Below are 18,868 nucleotides of genomic sequence, written 5' to 3' on the forward strand. Positions count from 1 at the left end.
GTTCCATGTTAAATACAAAGCTACTCTATTCACTTTAATGTAGTAAGATACTGGTACTAGAGACAAAGGGTCTTCAGTTTGGAAAGGACTGTTTAATCAGTAACCTAATGTGAAATATTTTTTTAAAAAGTAAGTAATCTGTTGCATGAAAGTACGAAAAGGCAGTTAAGTTGATCCCAGCTAATTAATCACTCATAAAATACGTTAATGTTAGAGAGTTCACAAGTAGAAAGGGAAAATGGCAGAGAACATAACTAGGGCTTGGATCAATATAGGCCCTATATTAAATAAATACAGGATAATGCAGTACGACAGGTTCCTGATGGGAAAAAGTCTATAGTGTTGTAATTTACCTTGAGCTTTGCCATAAGCTGTTTAAAAAGAGCAAATTGTACTTCAGTGTGATATAGTGTGCATTATAATGTAGACAAAAACAGAAGGCCTGCCTTGTGCTAATGCATAATGTGGAGGGCTGGAAGGAAGTTAAAACCTGCATTACCAATCACAACTAATTTTAGTGAGCACTGCAAGCCTTTTAACAGCGAATGCGCATCCTTGTATCCTTTGTCTTAGTGATATCCAAAATTGAGAGATATACGGTCCTCCTACACTAGGCATTAGTCACACCATATCTGGAATCTGGTGTTCAGTTCTGGGCATTAATTTTAATGTGATATTCAAAAAAGAGTGACCAAGATAGTGAATTTGTTCAAAATTATGGCATGTAGTTGGAACCGCAGAGCAGGAGGGACAAAAGATGATACGGGAGAGAGAAAGGATTATAAGTACCTTCTAATATGAATAGCTATAGGGAAAAAACGAGCAACTGAAGAAATGGCTTTTTAAGAATATTAACTGCAACAGTCAAATGAATGGGGTTACTTACAGAGAAGTTGTTGCCGACCCCTTACGTTGTTCAAGGGTCAGCTGTAGCACTTTCCATGGTTCTATCATTGGCATCTTCTTATATGTACATGCTAGTGATGATCTCATCCACCTTCCAAGTTTCGTCAGGTACTCCTTTTGTTATGTTTATTTCCAAATCCTTTCTCTCAGCCCAAACTCCAGTCTTGCCTTTTTTCTTTCTGCCTCCAGTCTCTACACTATTCAGCCTACAGCCCCCAGAATATTTTTCCTAAACCACCAATTTGATCATGTCATTGCTCCTCAGAACTTGAAGCAGCTCCACATCACTGTGCTAAAATGGTACATGTGGTGGTTTCATCCTTGGGATATCACTAGGTGATAGGTATTCATTACACATGAGCAAACCAGGGTTTTGAGGTTAAGTACTTTGCTGTTGCTATAATGAAGATCATTTGAATATCTCTTCTTGAATGTGTCAGGTCATCAGAAAGTTGTGTACTTGGAGAGTCCTGTTGACTTCAAATCCTGAACTTTTAACCTTTATGCTATGTACCTCCTATAGATTTGTCCCTTTAAAAAAAATTTTTTTTAATTGAAGTATAGTTGATTTACAAAGTGTTAATTTTTGCTTTAGTCAAAACTCTTTCTGCAGAGTTTTAATGCTTAAGATGTAATGTACAAATAGATCTTAAGTACCCCAATTTTGGTCCACTCCAAAGACCTGCCCATTAGCCTTTTTTTCTCCTTGTAATTCTAAAGAACCTACAAAGCTATAGCTCTTTCAAAGGTCAATGCTTAAGTAAGGATAGGAAAAAAGGAGGAAAACTTTTACCTGAGCCAGGAGTCAAAAATGATATCTAATGTACTATACCCAGGATGTAGCTGTGTCTCATTTGGCCCAAAGACTGTTAGAAACTTTGAGCCAATATTAAAGATTTCACATGAAAATCCCAATTTGACTTCTCTTGAAAAACTGGAAGATCTGATGACAGAGCAGGTGTTCCTATGATGAGAGTAATGGCTACTCCCTCTAGAGGATAAATTTAAGACAAAGCCTGTTCTGGACAGTTTACCAAAGCCTCTACTGTTCCCCATTTTGTCTACCAGGCTGGCCCTGTGGGCATTTGGTTTTTTATATTTCAGATCGTGGACTTTTTACCTATGGACTCTTCCAATCTGCATGTGCAACCATATATGTTAAACTGAGGGGCAGACCATCTCTAAAATTACTGTCAGTTCCAAAATTCTTTGATTCTGTAATCATGTGTTTCTCTCCTATATACTAGGATACGTGATGTCTCCCACACCTAATGTAAAGGACAGTCATAAAGAAACACTTGACGCACTTCCTTCATTGACTGTTTCAAGAGAAATGTCAGGAAGGAGGTCTGAAATTGAAGCAAGCTACAACCTCAAAGGAATCCTTTATTTCAGAGCAGAGATCAAAACCTATCTCCTAAAAATCTCACAGTAACATTGGAGCAGTCTGCCTGTCTTCCTCTCTGCTCTTTGGTTGGATTAAGAGAAGGAGGGAGAAGATTCTAGATGGCAAAATTCTTAATTATATGGGTTCTTAATTTTTTCCTTTTTATGAAATAGTCCACATCAAAAGAGAGAAAAAAGGAGACGGCTTAGTGTATGGTGAAGTGGAAGGGGAGCTACAACTAAATTATTAATTGAAACCAAATTTATGAGTTCCAGGTCCTGATAAGATGAAGGAAACACCCTCCTCCCCGTCTCTTCCCCGGAATTCAACTATAAAATCTGGATAAAATGCATAGAACAGCAATTTGAGGACCCTGAACCATAGTTAGTAGCAGGCAGATTGGAGAAGACCAGAACTGAAGTATATCAAACAATTTTGCCATGTTTCCCCCTCCAGCAGTAAACTCACTGCTTAGCCTTGGACATGAATACAGCCATAGAAGTGTCTGGTAGAATTCAATAACTAAAGCTGCAGGTTTCTGGCCAGAGGATTGAAAAAGGGAGTCCTGGGGAACTGAACACACTGGGCAGATTGGGGAGAGGAAGGAGCTAGGGCAAGTGACCTCATAAAGTTATTTATACAATAATAATTACAGTAATTTTTTTTTTCTGGAGCTCAACCCCGACTTACTTTATGAGGCCAACATTATCCTGATACCAAAACTAGGTAGAAACAGTTCAAAGAAACTCAGACCAATATACCTGATGAAATTAGGCTGAAGAATCCTTAACAGAAGATTTATCAAATCAAATCTAGCAATATATATAAAGAATAATCACCACAACCAAGTGGAGTCTATCTTGGGAATTCAAGGCTGGTTCAATATGAAAATCAATATGTGAATTTTAGTACCAAAAATATAAAACTATAAAATTTAAAGAAAAATAACTGGGGAAACCATTATAATATATCAGAGTTGATATTAATAAATATGTTCAAATCATTTTTTAAATAAATTTATATTTTTATTTTTGGCTGCATTGGGTCTTTGTTGCTGCATGCAGGCTTTCTCTAATTGCAGTGAGCGGGGCTACTCTTCATTGCAGTGCGCGGGCTTCTGATTGCAGTGGCCTCTCCTTCTGTGGAGCATGGGCTCTAGGCACGTGGGCTTCAGTAGTTGCAGCACATGGGCCCAGTAGTTGTGGCACACGGGCCCAGTTGCCCCACGGCATGTGGGATCTTCCCAGACCAGGGATCGAACCTGTGTCCCCTGCATTGGCAGGTGGAGTCCCAACCACTGCGCCACCAGGGAAGTACCTGTTCAAATCATTTGAATCTGATTCCAGTAAGAAAAGAATTGGACACAGGCATAAAGATTTACTACCTGAATTGTCAAGAATTAGAAAAATGGGACATCTGTGTAGTGGGTCATTACAAATAATGACATAGCTGTGTGTTTATTGACATACTGAGATTTTCATAAATCATATATGTAAAACCAATATCTGTATAAAAGTCCACATTTGTGGGCTTCCCTGGTGGCACAGTGATTAAGAATCTGCCTACCAATGGCTGGGACACGTTTTCGAGCCGTGGTCCAGGAAGACCCCACATGTCGTGGAGCAACTAAGCCCGTGCACCACAACTACTGAGCCTGCACTCTAGAGCCCATGAGCCACAACTACTGAAGCCCACGTGCCACAACTACTGAAGCCTGTGCGCTTGGGGACCATGCTCCGCAACAAGAGAAGCCCCTGCTCGCCACAACTAGAGAAAGCCCGCACCCAGCAAGGAAGACACACATAGCTAAAAATAAATAAATTGATTTTTTAAAAGAAGTCCACATTTGTGACACATGCATCCACATATGCAGACACACACACACACACACACACACACACACACACACACAGAGAAAAAGTCCTAACTCAAAACTATTACATTGGGTATATGTATAACTGAATCACTTTGCTGTACACCTGAAACTAATACAATATTGTAAATCTGCTATTCTCCAATATAAACTAAAAAAAATTTTTTTAACTATTAACATTGGTTATCTCTGGATTATGAGATCTTGAGTGACTTTTTCCACTGATTCAGATGATTTGACAATGAATATGGAATACCTTGGTAATAAATTATAAGATATAATCTTTCTTTAAAAGGGTAAGTGGGCAATGTACATGGCTGGACAATTCTTAAGAAACATATATTCTCAAAAGAAATATAAATAGCCAATAGCCATATGAAAACAAAATTTCAACCTTACTAGTAATCAAATAAATACAAATTTTTAAAAAGTAATAAGCTTTTGTCAACCAGATTGACAAAGATTATAAAGGTTGAAAATATCAAGTAATACCAAGATCTCAAAGGCAAAGGCAAGGGCACCAGCTCAGTCAACATCTGAATTATCTTTTTTTAAAATGCAAATATACAGAGAGAGATTTTGACCCAGCAACTGAACTTCAAAGAAGTTATCTTGGGGCTTCCCTGGTGATGCAGTGGCTGAGAATCTGCCTGCTAATGCAGGGGACACAGGTTCGAGCCCTGGTCTCGGAGGATCCCACATGCCGCGGAGCAACTAGGCCCGTGAGCCACAACTACTGAGCCTGCGCGTCTGGAGCCTGTGCTCCGCAACAAGAGAGGCCGCGATAGTTAGAGGCCCGTGCACCGTGATGAAGAGTGGTCCCTGCTCGCCACAACTAGAGAAAGCCCTCGCACAGAAACAAAGACCCAACACAGCAAAAATAAATTAATTAATTAATAAACTCCTACCCCCAACATCTTCTTAAAACAAAGCAAAACAACAAAAAAAAAGAAGTTATCTTAAAGTATTAAATCTAGGGAACAATTCTCGGAGTTTTCTGAGATGCTGTTCGTGGTTTATAATCCTCAAATTTGGCTCAAATAGAATTTTCCACTTCTTTCATGAAAAAAGAGAATTAAACCTAACCAGATAAGTATAGAAAACTATAAATTCAAATATATTTACAGAAGCATTATTGGCAAGTGGGTAAGATTAGAAACAAAATGTCCAATAAGTATTTTAATGAAATACAGCTCAATCATCTAAGTGATGTTATAGACCAGTGATTCTTTTTTTATTATTATTATTTATTTATTTATTTATTTTTGTCTGCGTTGGATCTTCGTTGCTGCGCGTGAGCTTTCTCCAGTTGCGTCGAGCGGGGACTCCTCTTTGCTGCGGTGCTGGGGCCTCTCACTGCAGTGGCCTCTCTCGCTGCGGAGCACGGGCTCTAAGTGCACAGGCTTCAGTAGTTGCGGCGCACGGGTTCAGTTGCTCTGTGGCACGTGGGATCTTCCCAGACCAGGGATCAGATCAAACCCGTGTCCCCTGCATTGGCAGGTGGATTCTTAACCACTGCCCCACCAGGGAAGTCCCTAGACCAGTGATTCTAAAGAGGAGTGCCCCCTCCTTAAAAACCACTCATTCAGGGCTTCCTGGTGGCGCAGTGGTTAGGAATCCACCTGCCAATGCAGGGGACACAGGTTTGAGCCCTGGTCCGGGAAGATCCCACATGCCGCGGAGCAATTAAGCCCGTGCGCCACAACTAGTGAGCCTGCACTCTAGAGCCCGCGAGCCACAAGTACTGAAGCCCACGTGCCTAGAGCCCGTGCTCTGCAACAAGAGAAGCACACCGCAACGAAGAGTAGTCCCCGCTCAATGCAACTAAAGAAAGCCCGCGCGCAGCAACGAAGACCCAGCGCAGCCAAAAATAAAAATAAATAAATAAATTTATTTTAAAAAACCACTCATTCAACCCCTGCAACTCATGAGACGGGGTTAGTTCCCTCAAGAATGTTAGGTCAGGAAAAAAGCTGAAAATAACTATGTAGGAGCCTAACACATAAAGAAAGTTACTTTATAATGTTTAATGAAAAAAATCAGGGCTTCCCTGGTGGTGCAGTGGTTGAGAGTCCGCCTGCCGATGCAGGGGACACGGGTTCATGCCCCGGTCCGGGAAGATCCCACATGCCGCGGAGCAGCTGGGCCCGTGAGCCATGGCCGCTGAGCCTGCGCGTCCGGAGCCTGTGCTCCGCAACGGGAGAGGCCGCAACAGTGAGAGGCCCGCGTACTGCAAAAAAAAAAAAAAAAAAAAAAAAATCAGACTATGAAACCATGTGTGAAGAATGCTCCCTTTTTTTTTTTTTTTATTAATTTATTTATGGCTGTGTTGAGTCTTCATTTCTGTGCGAGGGCTTTCTCTAGTTGTGGCAAGCGGGGGCCACTCTTCATCGCGGTGCGCGGGCCTCTCACTATCGCAGCCTCTCTTGCTGCAGAGCACAGGCTCCAGACGCGCAGGCTCAGTAATTGTGGCTCACGGGCCCAGCCGCTCCGCGGCATGTGGGATTTCCCCAGACCAGGGCGCGAACCCTCATTCCCTGCATTGGCAGGCAGACTCCCAACCACTGCGCCACCAGGGAAGCCCTCCCTTTTTGTTTTAATAAAAAAGCGTGTATATACAGGCCATTCTTCCCCAAAATGTCTCCAGAGGTTATCCCTGTGAAGCATGACAATGGCCTGTTCCGTTTGGGGTTTTTACTTCTATTTGATTAGGAGATTTGCTACTCTCTATATTTCTATAACTTTGACTATGTAATAGGAAATGATTACTTAATAATTCTTAAATAATTGCTACATAATAATCCTTTTAAAAGAAAAAAAACCGGTGTAAACCGCCCCCCCACACACAATTAGCTCCACACGCCTAAGGATAAATGCTGAAGTCCTTAGCCTGGCATCGGGCCCATAAACTATACCTCCGGCCTGTCCCTCAAGCCTCCTCTCCCGTCACTCCCCCTACCAGGACCGGCCCTGTCACCAGCGGAGCAAAGCGCTTGCTCTCCCCTCTCCATGTAGTGCATGTTCTGCTCCCTTTGAGGTCACCTTCATAGGCTTATGAGGGGCTCCTTCTATGACCGAGAGGGGATGAAGAAGGTGCCACCCTGGTAATATGAGCAAACCAGGAAAAAGGCAGAGCAGAGAGCTTCTTTCTATAAATGAATTGACTATTTTTCTGAGCATATGAGTGGTTCCAAATTAAGTTTCTCTTCACAGGTTCTCTTTACTTGATGTTGTCTCACGTGAGATGAGAGAACGAATTGCTTTTTTTTCCCCTCTCTTTCTGGGTCCCCAGTTCAGCTGAGCTGTAAAACTTCTTTTCAGGCTTCTTAAACCTGCGTCAGATATTTGCAAAGTCTGAGATTGCCTTGCTTGGTGCTTTACTTGGCTGCCCTCAGATTCTCTTCCAGAGACCAGGTGAATGAATGGTGAATAGACTCCAGTGTTCTGGAGGGAAATGGGGAAATGGGGAAATGGCCGATTATTAACAGTACTCAAGCAAAAAATTTACTCTAAAAAATATTGAGATGTTTCTTTGAAGCTCAGCCATTTCCATTCCTTACGCTACTTTTTTGTTGCCTTTGGACCAAAAGGATTTTTCAAAAACAATTTTGATTACATTTTAACCTTGGGACGGATGACTATTTCCAAGAGAAAACAGTGGGCCTTTCACACCCTCTGTGTCCTTTTACGGCACCTGAACAATAAGCCTTTCAGGTTTTCAGTGAGTGCGGATAGGTTAGCCAAGCTCAAAAGAGGCCTGGCTGCACTTTGAGCAAAGCTCAAATAACCCACTGAGGAAGCATGCTTGCCCGTTCTTATTTGAGAAGGTTCTCCCAGCCCTTATGACAGCAGCAGCTTCCTGCTTCCCTCTGAGATCATTAGGCTCCAAATGCGAGTGGCCCTCCTCTGTCGAATAGAAGTGTCTTCCCACTGTTCAACCAGATTTTCAAACCAGATTCAGCCCCAAGCAAAACTTGGAAGGAAGAGAAGATTCTCTCAGTGCCATCTTCCTTCAAATTAGAGACTAAACAGCCTGGATGCCAGGTCCCTGGTTTCTCCCCGACCAGCTCTGAAGTACCAGAAATTCTAAGATCTAAACTTAATACTTTGATCCCAGTTAAAATTCAAGAAGGAATAACACACTTTTTATTTTGTGATATCCAGCCTTTGAGACACCGACAGGCTTTTTTCATTGTTCTCTCCTGGAGATCATCCCTGAATCAGATGCCAGATCTTGATTTCTACTCTCCTGGAATGAGTCAAGAGAAATTTGAAACGAAAAGCCAACCAAAATAACAGGTTTTTCTGCTCGCTGCTTCCTCCCTCCCACTCCAGACGCACACACACACACACACACACACACACACACACACCAGAGCTCTGAGCTGGGAAGAGAGTAGCTTGGGAGCGGAAGAGCAGAGTGAGCAGCGGAAAGTGTCCCCGCACCAGTGACCCTATCGTTCAGGGGACCTGAGAGAAGAGTGGGTCCGGGTCCAGCCACCCTGCATGGGACTTCTGGCGTGTGGAAGCCCTGCCGATGCTCTCCCTTCCCCTGGCCCCAGGGAATGGGGTAGTTGAAATGGTGGCATGGCCTTTCCAGGTGCTGGAGAGCTTGCAGAAGCCCCTTAGCTCTTCTAGTCTCCCAAGGGGGTTGGAAATGACCACAGTTTTCCATGGCTCCCAAGTAAGACCTAAAAAATAATTAGGAGAGAGAGCGAAGGTGCTGCTGGGAGGCTGCCCGGCAGAAGAAACGGGCACCCCCATTCGAGGATAGGGCACAGACCATCCCCGGGATGAGGACTTGGCTTCATTTCTGAGGAATCGCCGTGCCAGCCACCTGCGCAGGGGCAGGATGAAGTGACTGCAGCCCCAAGCTGACGCCCTCGGAACCAGGCACCTTCCGTGCTCAGGGACACACAGGCCACGCAATGGGACCAGGTCAGGAGATGGGCAGCCTGCCCTGTCCCACCCCAGGCCTGCGTGGGGCTTTGTGCACCCGGAGCTTCAACTCAGGCCAGACAGCAGGGGAGAAACATGGAAGGGAGCTCTGAGACGGACTTGAAGTGGCAAAGATAAAGGTCAATAATAACCAGATTAAGTCGCCTGCGTCAGAGCGCTGTGGTTTAGAACTCATGTTCGGAAATCAGCCTGCGTGACAGAAGTCAGTCCCAGGGCGGCACTGACCAGCACTGTGACCTCGGGCAGGTGGTTTTATTTCTCTGGGTTTTGTGACAACTCCTCCCCACCCCCGAACCCCATGTCTCTTCAAAATGAAATTTTTCCAGCTCTGGGAGTCTTTCTACAGCCTCTGGGGGTGGCCCAGCCGCTGACCCAAGCCGAGTTTCTACTGCATGGTTCATGCGGTCGTGGATTCGGAAAATGAGTCCATCGGTGGAGGAGGACGGCGAGTAGGGGGGCCCTGCATCTTCCTCTGTCATTTCCCTTCAGCCTGTGCCCCAGCTCCCCGGCTGACGGAACTCCCCACCCTGCGCTGAGAACACCTGCCTCATCACCACTTTTAAACTCGTCCTGTAGAGGGCACACTTTCCTTGTCCAGAGGCTGCCAGGGTTCAGCCGGGTCCTGAAGCCTCTTCCATCCATCCATCCATCCATCCATCCATCCATCCATCCATCCATCCATCCAATAATCTCGTCAAAGCACTGAAGATAGCACTGCAGGGAATATGGAGAAGCATGGGGACCACCTCTGACTGCAACAAGCTCCTGGCACAGCTCTAGGGAAGAAGACAAAGACGCGGACCCATTGCACTGACTCCAGGTCATATTCAAGTCAAGGCAGCAGACAGATTCCAGGTGCTTAGAAATTCAGAAGATGTCTAGACTGGTGCCAACAGTCTCCAAGGAAGATGTCAAAATGTGGTGGCACTGGAAGTAGACCTTGCTGGATTTGGAGACCGATGCCAAGTCAACAGAGACAGAAGATGGCAAGGTCTTATTAAAAACTCTTATTTTTAAATTAAAATTCAATGTGTTTTAATTGTTCAGTTTAAAATGGCGAATTTTATGTTATGGACTTTCACTTTTAGAAAATTACATGAGATAGTTTTGTGTGTGTGTGCATATATATATATACATATATATATGCACACACACATATATATGTTTTAATTTATTTATTGTTTCACTAGGTAATAATTCTCATGGTTCAAAATCCAAAGATAAAAGGAGTGTACAGTCAAAACTCTTCTTTCATCTTTCCTCCAAATGCCCACTTTCCCCTTCCAAAATAACTAATGCCATAGTTCCTTTTGTATCTATCCAAAGATGTTCTATGGAAACATAAAGAGCTGGGTATATGTAGTCTTTATTTCCATTCTTTTTTACACAAACGGTAGCCTACTCTGTATACTTTTGGGCACCTTGCTTTCATCACTGAATGTGCATTCATACCTTACGTACCAACTCTCTAAACAATTTATATTTGTTAACTTATTTAATCATATTTATATTTATTAACTTATTTAATCATCACAACATGCCTCTGATACATCATCTACAGGTGCCACTATAATCCTCATCACCCTCATTTTTTTTAAAATTTATTTTTGGCTGCCTTGGGTCTTTGTTTCTGCCCGTAGGCTTTCTCTAGTTGCGGCAAGCGGGGGCTACTCTTCCTTGCAGTGCGTGGGCTTCTCATCGCAGTGGCTTCTCTTGTTGCGGAGCACAGGCTCTGGGTGTGCTGGCTTCAGTAGTTGTGGCACGCAGGCTCAGTAGTTGTGGCACGCGGGCTCTAGAGCACAGGCTCAGTAGTCGTGGTGCACCGGCTTAGTTGCCTCATGACGTGGGATCTTCCCGGACCAGGGCTCAAACCTATGTCCCCTGCATTGGCAGGTGGATTCTTAACCACTGTGCCACCAGGGAAGCCCATCCTCATTTTTTTTTTTTTTTTTTTTTTTTTTGCGGTACGCGGGCCTCTCACTGTTGTGGCCTCTCCCGTTGCGGAGCACAGGCTCCGGACGCGCAGGCTCAGCGGCCATGGCTCACGGGCCCAGCCGCTCCGCGGCATGTGGGATCCTCCCTGACCGGGGCACGAACCCGTGTCCCCTGCATCGGCAGGCGGACTCTCAACCACTGTGCCACCAGGGAAGCCCCATCCTCATTTTTATAGGCAAGAAAATTGAGGTCCAAGAAGATAAATGCCTACAGGTCATGCATCTAGTAACTGGGGGAGGTAGGACTTAAACCCAGGCAGTCTGACTCCAGAATATTTGCTTTTTAAAAAAAAATTTATTTTATTGGGGTAGAGTTGATTTACAGTGTTGTGTTAATTTCTACTGTACAGCAAAGTGATTCAGTCATGCATATATGTATATATATATATACATTCTTTTTCATCAGAATATTTGCTTTTAACCACTCAACTTTACAGTTTCTACCTAAAGAATTTTCTCATTCTTTTTTACAGATGCATAGTGTCCCATTCTATGGCTGTACCATAATTTATTCAACCTAGCTCTACTGATGAACATTTAGGTTTTTCCCCAATCTTCTGCTGTTACAAAAATTGCTGCAGTGAGTAAGCTTGGATGGATGGCATTTCACATGTGTGACTCTTCACGATACATTTTTAGAAGTGAAATTCCTAACACAATTTTTGATGGCTATTGCACAGTTGCCCTCCTTCTTGCCCAGAAGTTATAGAGGAGACCATCCCTGCTTTCAAGAACTTCCAGTCTTATTGGGAGAGGCTGGGAGACAAGTCACGACAGACCATCAGTAAACCTTTATTTAATGAATAAACGAGGATTAAAGACCTAAATGTAAGGCCAGACACTATAAAACTCTCAGACTGTTCACTTGTGTATTTGTTACCAACCCAGGTTCTTGGACTCTTTAAGCAATAGAAGTTGATAGGAGGCCAGACGAGAGAGCGAGAACAAGAAGCAGGTCCTCTTGCTCGCTCCCTGAGTGGGGGGCGAGCTGGCCCTGTAAATGGGGTGAGGGTAGCGATGGGTGGCTGGGTAGCCCGAGGGGTAGCGTGGGTGGTGGTGTGTGTCGAGTGCATGCGCAGAGCCCTGCTTTTGCTTCTGCCACCTCAGAAGTGGCAGTTGGGTTTTGGCCTTTTTGTGTGTTGTTCATAATTTGCCCCAACTGCCCATGCGTGTAGTTGTTTTTAGTCCCTTAACATTTCTTTGTATTCAGATCCACGAGGAGATGTTTGTCCAGGTGCAAGCACTGCAGTAAAGGGTCCCAGGTCCCAGCCTGTCTCATTTTGAAGAAGACAGAATACAGTTCATAGAGTAGGCTCATCAGGCCCCCTACCATGTGGCCAGTTTAGGCTGTGCGTTTGTGAAAGAAAAAAAATCACCAGGAAGCCCTTGTTCACAATCACTGAGTCTCCCCAGCAGGCCCTCATTTTATTGCACCACAAGGTAGAGAACGATTCAAATGCTGCTTAATCCAGATCTATTCCTCACCATCTTGAGGGGAGGGTTGGAAGACGCATGGATGCAGCCAGAGGTTAAGGAATTTTCTATTTTCAGTGAAAGAAGGCAAGTCTTCGCCATTTGCTAAAATTGGAATTTGGCGAGTGGCCATTAAATAACACGTGCATTTTAGTCCTCCTTGACTTTTATTTATTTATTCATTCATTCATTCATTCATTTTTATTTTTTAGAAAATCAAGCCTGGGACTTCCCTGGTGGTCCAGTGGTAAAGAATTGGCCTTCCAATGCAGGAGACACGGGTTCGATCCCTGGTCAGGGCACTAAGATCCCATATGCCATGGGGCAACTAAGCCCATGTGCCACAACTACTGAGCCAACGTGCTCTGGAGCCTGTGCGCCACAACTAGAGGAGAGAAAACCTGCGCACCACAACTAGAGAGAAGCCCGTGTGCCGCAACGAAAGATCCCATGTGCCTCAATGAAGATCCCACGTGCTGCAACTAAGACCCGATGCAAACAAACAAACAAACAAATAAATCTTAAAAAAAAAAAAAATCAGATCTTAGTTTGTAGCCAAGCGATTTTTTTTTTTTTTTTTTTTTTTTTTTTTTTTTTTAAAGAAGATGTTGCGGGTAGGAGTTTTTTTTATTAATTAATTTATTTATTTTTGCTGTGTTGCGTCTTCGTTTCTGTGCGAGGGCTTTCTCTAGTTGTGGCAAGCAGGGGCCACTCTTCATCGCGGTGCGCGGGCCTCTCACTATCGCGGCCTCTTGTTGCGGAGCACAGGCTCCAGACGCGCAGGCTCAGTAGTCGTGGCTCACGGGCCTAGTTGCTCCGCGGCATGTGGGATCCTCCCAGACCAGGGCTCGAACCCGTGTCCCCTGCATTAGCAGGCAGATTCTCAACCACTGCGCCATCAGGGAAGCCCCTAGCCAAGCGATTTTAAAAGTGCGGGCTCTAACCCGGATTCTGGAGTTTGAACTCTTGCTTCCCTTTCTTACTAATCAGTTGCTGCCCAGGCTGCTTTTCAGCGAATAGCCTTTCACTCAGGTGCAAATGTTTATTGAATCCCTACTATGGTCCTGGCACCCATCAGATAAAGATGAATAACACACACAAGTAGGCGCCTTCAAGTGGAGGAAGGAAATGCAAATATCCAGGCTTAACTACCTGCTGGAGGAAAAATGATCCCCCCTTGTGGGAGTACACACTTGGCTTCCATTTGTGGGAAGCAACGGCACTGTCTTTGGTCTGGCGCTCATTTCTTTGTGAGCTAAGATTTGTTCCTATTTATAATTCTCCAAGAGAGCTCAGGGCAGCATTAGGAGAAAGGAGTGACCTTAAACTAATATGTGTAAATTAAAATATTTCAAGGTCTAAGGGCCACCATCTGCGGTTATTAATAGATGGAGAATTATTTGACCTCAGCATGACAGGGATTTTTCAGTCAGTTGGGAGGGATTCTCCCAAGGAGATTTGATCCACACCCTAAAGATCAAGTGAAAAATATGCTGATAGCTGGAGAACCTTAAGAGCAAGATGGAAACGGATGTTAGTTATTCTCTGTCCTCACCCCCTTCCTGCTCCTTAAAGAAAGTGCGGGTTTTCATCAGTGAGCAGAAAACGCCCCCGGAAGCAGCAGCCACCCTCCATCTTTTTTTTTTTTTTTTTTTTTTGCGGTACGCGGGCCTCTCACCATTGTGGCCTCTCCCGTTGCGGAGCACAGGCTCCGGACGCGCAGGCTCAGCGGCCATGGCTCACGGGCCCAGCCGCTCCGCGGCATGTGGGATCTTCCCGGACCGGGGCACGAACCCGCGTCCCCTGCATAGGCAGGCGGACTCTCAATCACTGCGCCACCAGGGAAGCCCCACCCTCCATCTTTGACACCGTTCCTCACTTGCTGGCTATGATTTCTGAAACTGTATGGACGCAGTGGCTGCATCAAGTTTCCAGAGTCATCACATTGCAAACCCATTGGATGCTCAAGAGCAGGATAAAGTAATTATTACACCACAGGATGATTTCAGGAAAATTTGATGTGGTGGATTAAAAGTAAAAGCCATGGGCTTCCCTGGTGGCGCAGCGGTTGAGAGTCTGCCTGCCGATGCAGGGGACACGCGTTCGTGCCCCGGTCCGGGAAGATCCCACATGCCGCGGAGCGGCTGGGCCCGTAAGCCATGGCTGCTGAGCCTGCGCGTCCGGAGCCTGTGCTCCGCAACGGGAGAGGCCACGACAGTGAGAGGCCAGCGTACCGCAAAAAAATTTAATAATAAAAATTAAAATAAATAAATAAATCAAAGCCATTATCTCTAGTCCAAGGATTGGGCCAGAGGTTAAAAACAAAAACAAACAAGGACACAAACAAAACCCCTTTGTTTAACAAGGTGCCACAGACCATCATCGGGAGAAGTCGCTTTTCTTCTCCTGCTACAGTCCTGGAAAAGGGGTGAATTATGTCCTGCGTGGCGGGATTGTACCGTCAGCCAGCACCTGTTCAGTCCCTGCTGCCTACCAGGCACCGCCCGGATTACCTCGTTAAATCTTCATGACAATCCTCAGCCACGCTGACATAGTTATTATTGTTGTTATTATCATCCCAGACAGAATCACAGGCACAGAGCGATGAAGCAACCTGCCCAGGAACACAAATAATAAAGGGCATAGTTACGGAGCTGCCAGCCTAGGGCAGGGATGCCTGCTTACCCCACCCAGAGACATGGGAAGGGGTTGGGGGGCTGTGCCTGACCCTGATCATCTCCTTGTCAGTGTCCAGGCACCCGTGGCGGGGAGGGGGGGATGGCGGTGGCAGAACACAAGGCCTCCGGCTCACTGCTCCCCCTCTGATGATGAGGCCAGGTTGCCGCCCCGACACAGGTAAGCAGGAGTCTTAGGTTTGGCTGGGGAGGGCCAGGGTGCCAGGGCAGAGTGGGCACCCAAGAGGACTGCGCAGGAGCTGAGGCTCCAAGACCCCGGGGCTTGTTCCATCGGCCCATCACATCTCACTTAAAAAACACAAATTTGGGGGCTTCCCTGGTGGCGCAGTGGTTGAGAGTCCGCCTGCCGATGCGGGGGACACGGGTTCGTGCCCTAGTCCGGGAGGATCCCACATGCCGCGGAGCCGCTGGTCCCCGTGAGCCATGGCCCCTGGGCCTGTGTGTCCAGAGCCTGTGCTCTGCAGCGGGAGAGGCCACAACAGAGAGAGGCCCGCATACCGCAAAAAAAAAAAAAAAAATCCCACAAATTTGAAGATAAAACGATTCAGAATTTGAAGGCCGCGACCGCAGAGCATTAAGCCCCAAGCCCTTCTAAGTGCGGGCCTGTGTGACTGCACTAGTTGCATGTCCAGGAAGCAAGCCCTAGGCCACAGGCACCCACGCCAACATTGAAAAGTCAGAATGTAAAGATTTGTTCAGACTGTAAAAATCTGCCCTGCCATTTCACTTTGAAAAGTAAAAACTGCTGTGAAATATAAAGTGCTACTATTAGTCCCCACAAATAACTTCATTCCGGACACCTCCCTAAGGAGCGTCTTTCTTTATGAAGCCTGACTTGGCCTTCCTAAATAGAACTGACCACTCTTTTATTGTGCTCCTTCCTAATTTGTGTAATTATTATAACGTTCGGACCTTGGGCTTAGGAATCAGACACACCTGGGCTGGAATCCCAGCTCTGTCAGTGACCTGTTGTGAGACCGGGGCAAGTTACTTGTTTCTGCTCTTCTTCTTGAAGACTGGGATAGTGCAACTCTGGTAGCTCCAGCCATGCTGTACTGGATAGGCTGAAGGATGGCAATCAGGTTGAAATGGGACCACAGGACTTGTCCTGACCTATGTTTTCAAAAGTAAGCACATTCGGGGATATGGGGACATGTGTATGCATATGGCTGATTCGCTTTGTTGTGCAACAGAAACTAACACAGTATTGTGAAGCAATTATACTCCAATAAAGATCTATTAAAAATAAATATATAAAAGCTTGCGAGATTAAAAAAAAGTAAGCACATTCCTTTTCACTCGGATTTGATGTTTATTTGGCCTGGCTTTGGTGCGCGGGAGGGGGGAGGGGGCGGTCATGGAGATGAAGAGGGTAAAGAGCATTAGCCATTGATGAGACTAATGCTTACCAGGGTCTGACACGGAGAAAGTTAACTGCAAATATTTATTATTAGTTTTTTCCACTAGACTCAGTTTCTTGAGAGCTGAAGCTGTATTATTCATCTGTGTCTAACATAATGCTTGGTACCAAATGTCGAATTTAAATGAATTTTCTTTGCAATCTTCACTAAAAATGAGGGGTTTATCGATAACTTGGGAGGGTGAATAAAAGAAATCTCTTAAGGCCTTTTGATACTGTTAGAAACGGAAAGATTAAAAACAAAAAAGTTTCAGAAAATGAAGTCGACAAGGCCTTTTATGATCAAACATTCAAACCTTCCCTAAGTGCCTAGCACTTGGTTTGTCTCATTTTTGTCTGCACTTAAAATAGTAAGCCCGAACATCATTGATGGGGGTTTGAAACTCATTCAATCGGTGACATTCGATACACTACACTTCCGGAAGTTTTATTCCAAAACGGCAAGGAAAAAGAAGAGAACGATGGCAGTGAACCAATGCTAACACCTTAGCGACCGCAGGATCACTTGGCGGCGGCGACATTCTTGCTATCCAATCGCCGGGGAGTCCGGAGAGAACGCTCTCTGGATTGGTCAGAAGAAACATCTGTCCAGGTTCATTCAAGTAGGGACTTGACGTGGGGCTCGGCCGGCAGAGCCTTCTGGCCAATCAGAGAACGCATGGGGGCGGGCTTTGCCGCAGGAGGGTGGAATGGAGCCTATCTCGGAAGGCGAGTATCCGCCAGGCAGACCGGCCTGTCGCCAGCGGAGGGGGCGTGGCCTCCCGCCGCGGGTTCCCGACTGCTTGGGCCTGTGCGCGGAGTGGGTGGGGCCCGCGTGCCTGGGCGGGGCGAGCGGTGTCAGCGGCGGAGCCGGATGCGGGCGTTGCCGCGGCCGCCGCTGCCCTGGGGATGGGCGGAGCCCCGGCCGCCAGTGCTGGTGGCCGCTGCGAGCGGCTGCCTCTGGTCCCGCGCGTCGCTGCTTCCCAGGGCGGCGGTATGCTGGGGAAAGGGGTAGTCGGCGGTGGCGGCGGCACCAAGGCGCCCAAGCCCTCCTTCGTGTCGTACGTGCGCCCCGAGGTGAGGGGGCGCCGCGCGGGTGGGGCGTCGGACTGGAGCGGCCGGGGAGAGGGGCGCCTGCAGCCCCTTACCCGCCGCAGGAAGAGCCGCGGGCGCTTCCTGCCCGGGTGCCGCAGGGGAGCCGAGCGGAGTGAGGCCCCCAGGGGCGCGCTGGGTTTCCCGGCGGGCCCGGCTAGGGATCCCCGACGCGGGCAGGCAGGTGCTCGAGTGCAGGGCCCGGCTTGCTGGCGACCAGGTGAAGGGGCCCGAGCCGGGAAGGTACTGCGGCCCGGCACGCTCCTGGCTACAGTGGAGGGGAGCTGGGTTTGGGGCACCGAGAGAGGGGAAGAGCAGGGACGTCTGGACCCCCTTGGGGACCTGCCCAGAGCCTGCAGTCCGGGCGGGTCTGCCCTGCCCTTGGAATTTCTCAGTGAGTCTGTAGAGCTTGCTTATCTCAGCTGCTTGCTTCTAAGAGTGCTATTCGATGCCGCTGGCGGGATACCGTGCACTGCCTCCCGCTTCCCATCAGCACTGCAGGGAGAAAGTGTGGGTCGGTCCCGGCCTCAGTCAGCCTCTACCCGTTCCTTGCGAATTCCCCTCTGTCGCTTCTTCCCCCTTTCATTTCACCCTTCACCATCACTCTTTCGACCCCCCTCCTGCCTTCCTCCGGGAGTTTTACTGTCAAGTTCATTCATTCATTCAGAAAATATTTTTTGAGCTCCTACTCAGTGCCAGGCACTGTTCTAAAACTGCTTGGGGGTCTACATCAATGAACAAAACAAAGATCCCCGTTCTCCCGGAGCTTATCTGAGAGAGAGAGGGGTGAACAATGAATAAAATAGGTCTAAGTAAATTATATGGTATATTAGAAGTTGAAAGTATCATGGGAAAAGAAAAGACCTCCTTCTCCTCCTTGCACAGTGGCATTTGAGCAAAAACTTGAAGGATGCTTGGGATCTGAGGGAAGAGTCTGGAGTGTTGGAGGGCCATCAAGGAAACCAGCCCTGCAGAATCCAGTGGAGGAAGGGGAGAGTCCTAGGAGAGGAGGTGAGAGAGGTTACAACCTGTAGGCCTTGCTGAGGGCTTCTTGAGCAATAGCTCCCAATCCAAATGCCTAATTAGATG

General features: G+C 46.6%; 1 protein-coding gene across 4 annotated transcripts in view; it reads left to right on the forward strand.

Moving 5' to 3' along the window:
• Positions 1 to 17,668: 17,668 nt before the first annotated feature.
• MTMR12 (myotubularin related protein 12) overlaps positions 17,669 to 18,868 on the forward strand; it is a gene marked incomplete at both ends in the record, with an annotated part of 66,378 nt that continues 65,178 nt past the window's right edge. For 3 of the 4 annotated variants that reach the window (XM_079702203.1, XM_079702204.1, XM_079702205.1), the window contains one exon: positions 17,684 to 17,764. In XM_079702203.1, the coding sequence (XP_079558329.1) occupies positions 17,684 to 17,764 (81 nt within the window). Of the gene's footprint in view, positions 17,765 to 18,868 lie in introns of all 4 variants that reach the window. The other variant, XM_079702202.1, reaches the window with a different exon arrangement.

The sequence above is a fragment of the Hyperoodon ampullatus genome (genome assembly GCF_949752795.1).
Source record: "Hyperoodon ampullatus genome assembly, chromosome: 4".
Lineage (NCBI taxonomy): Eukaryota > Metazoa > Chordata > Mammalia > Artiodactyla > Ziphiidae > Hyperoodon > Hyperoodon ampullatus.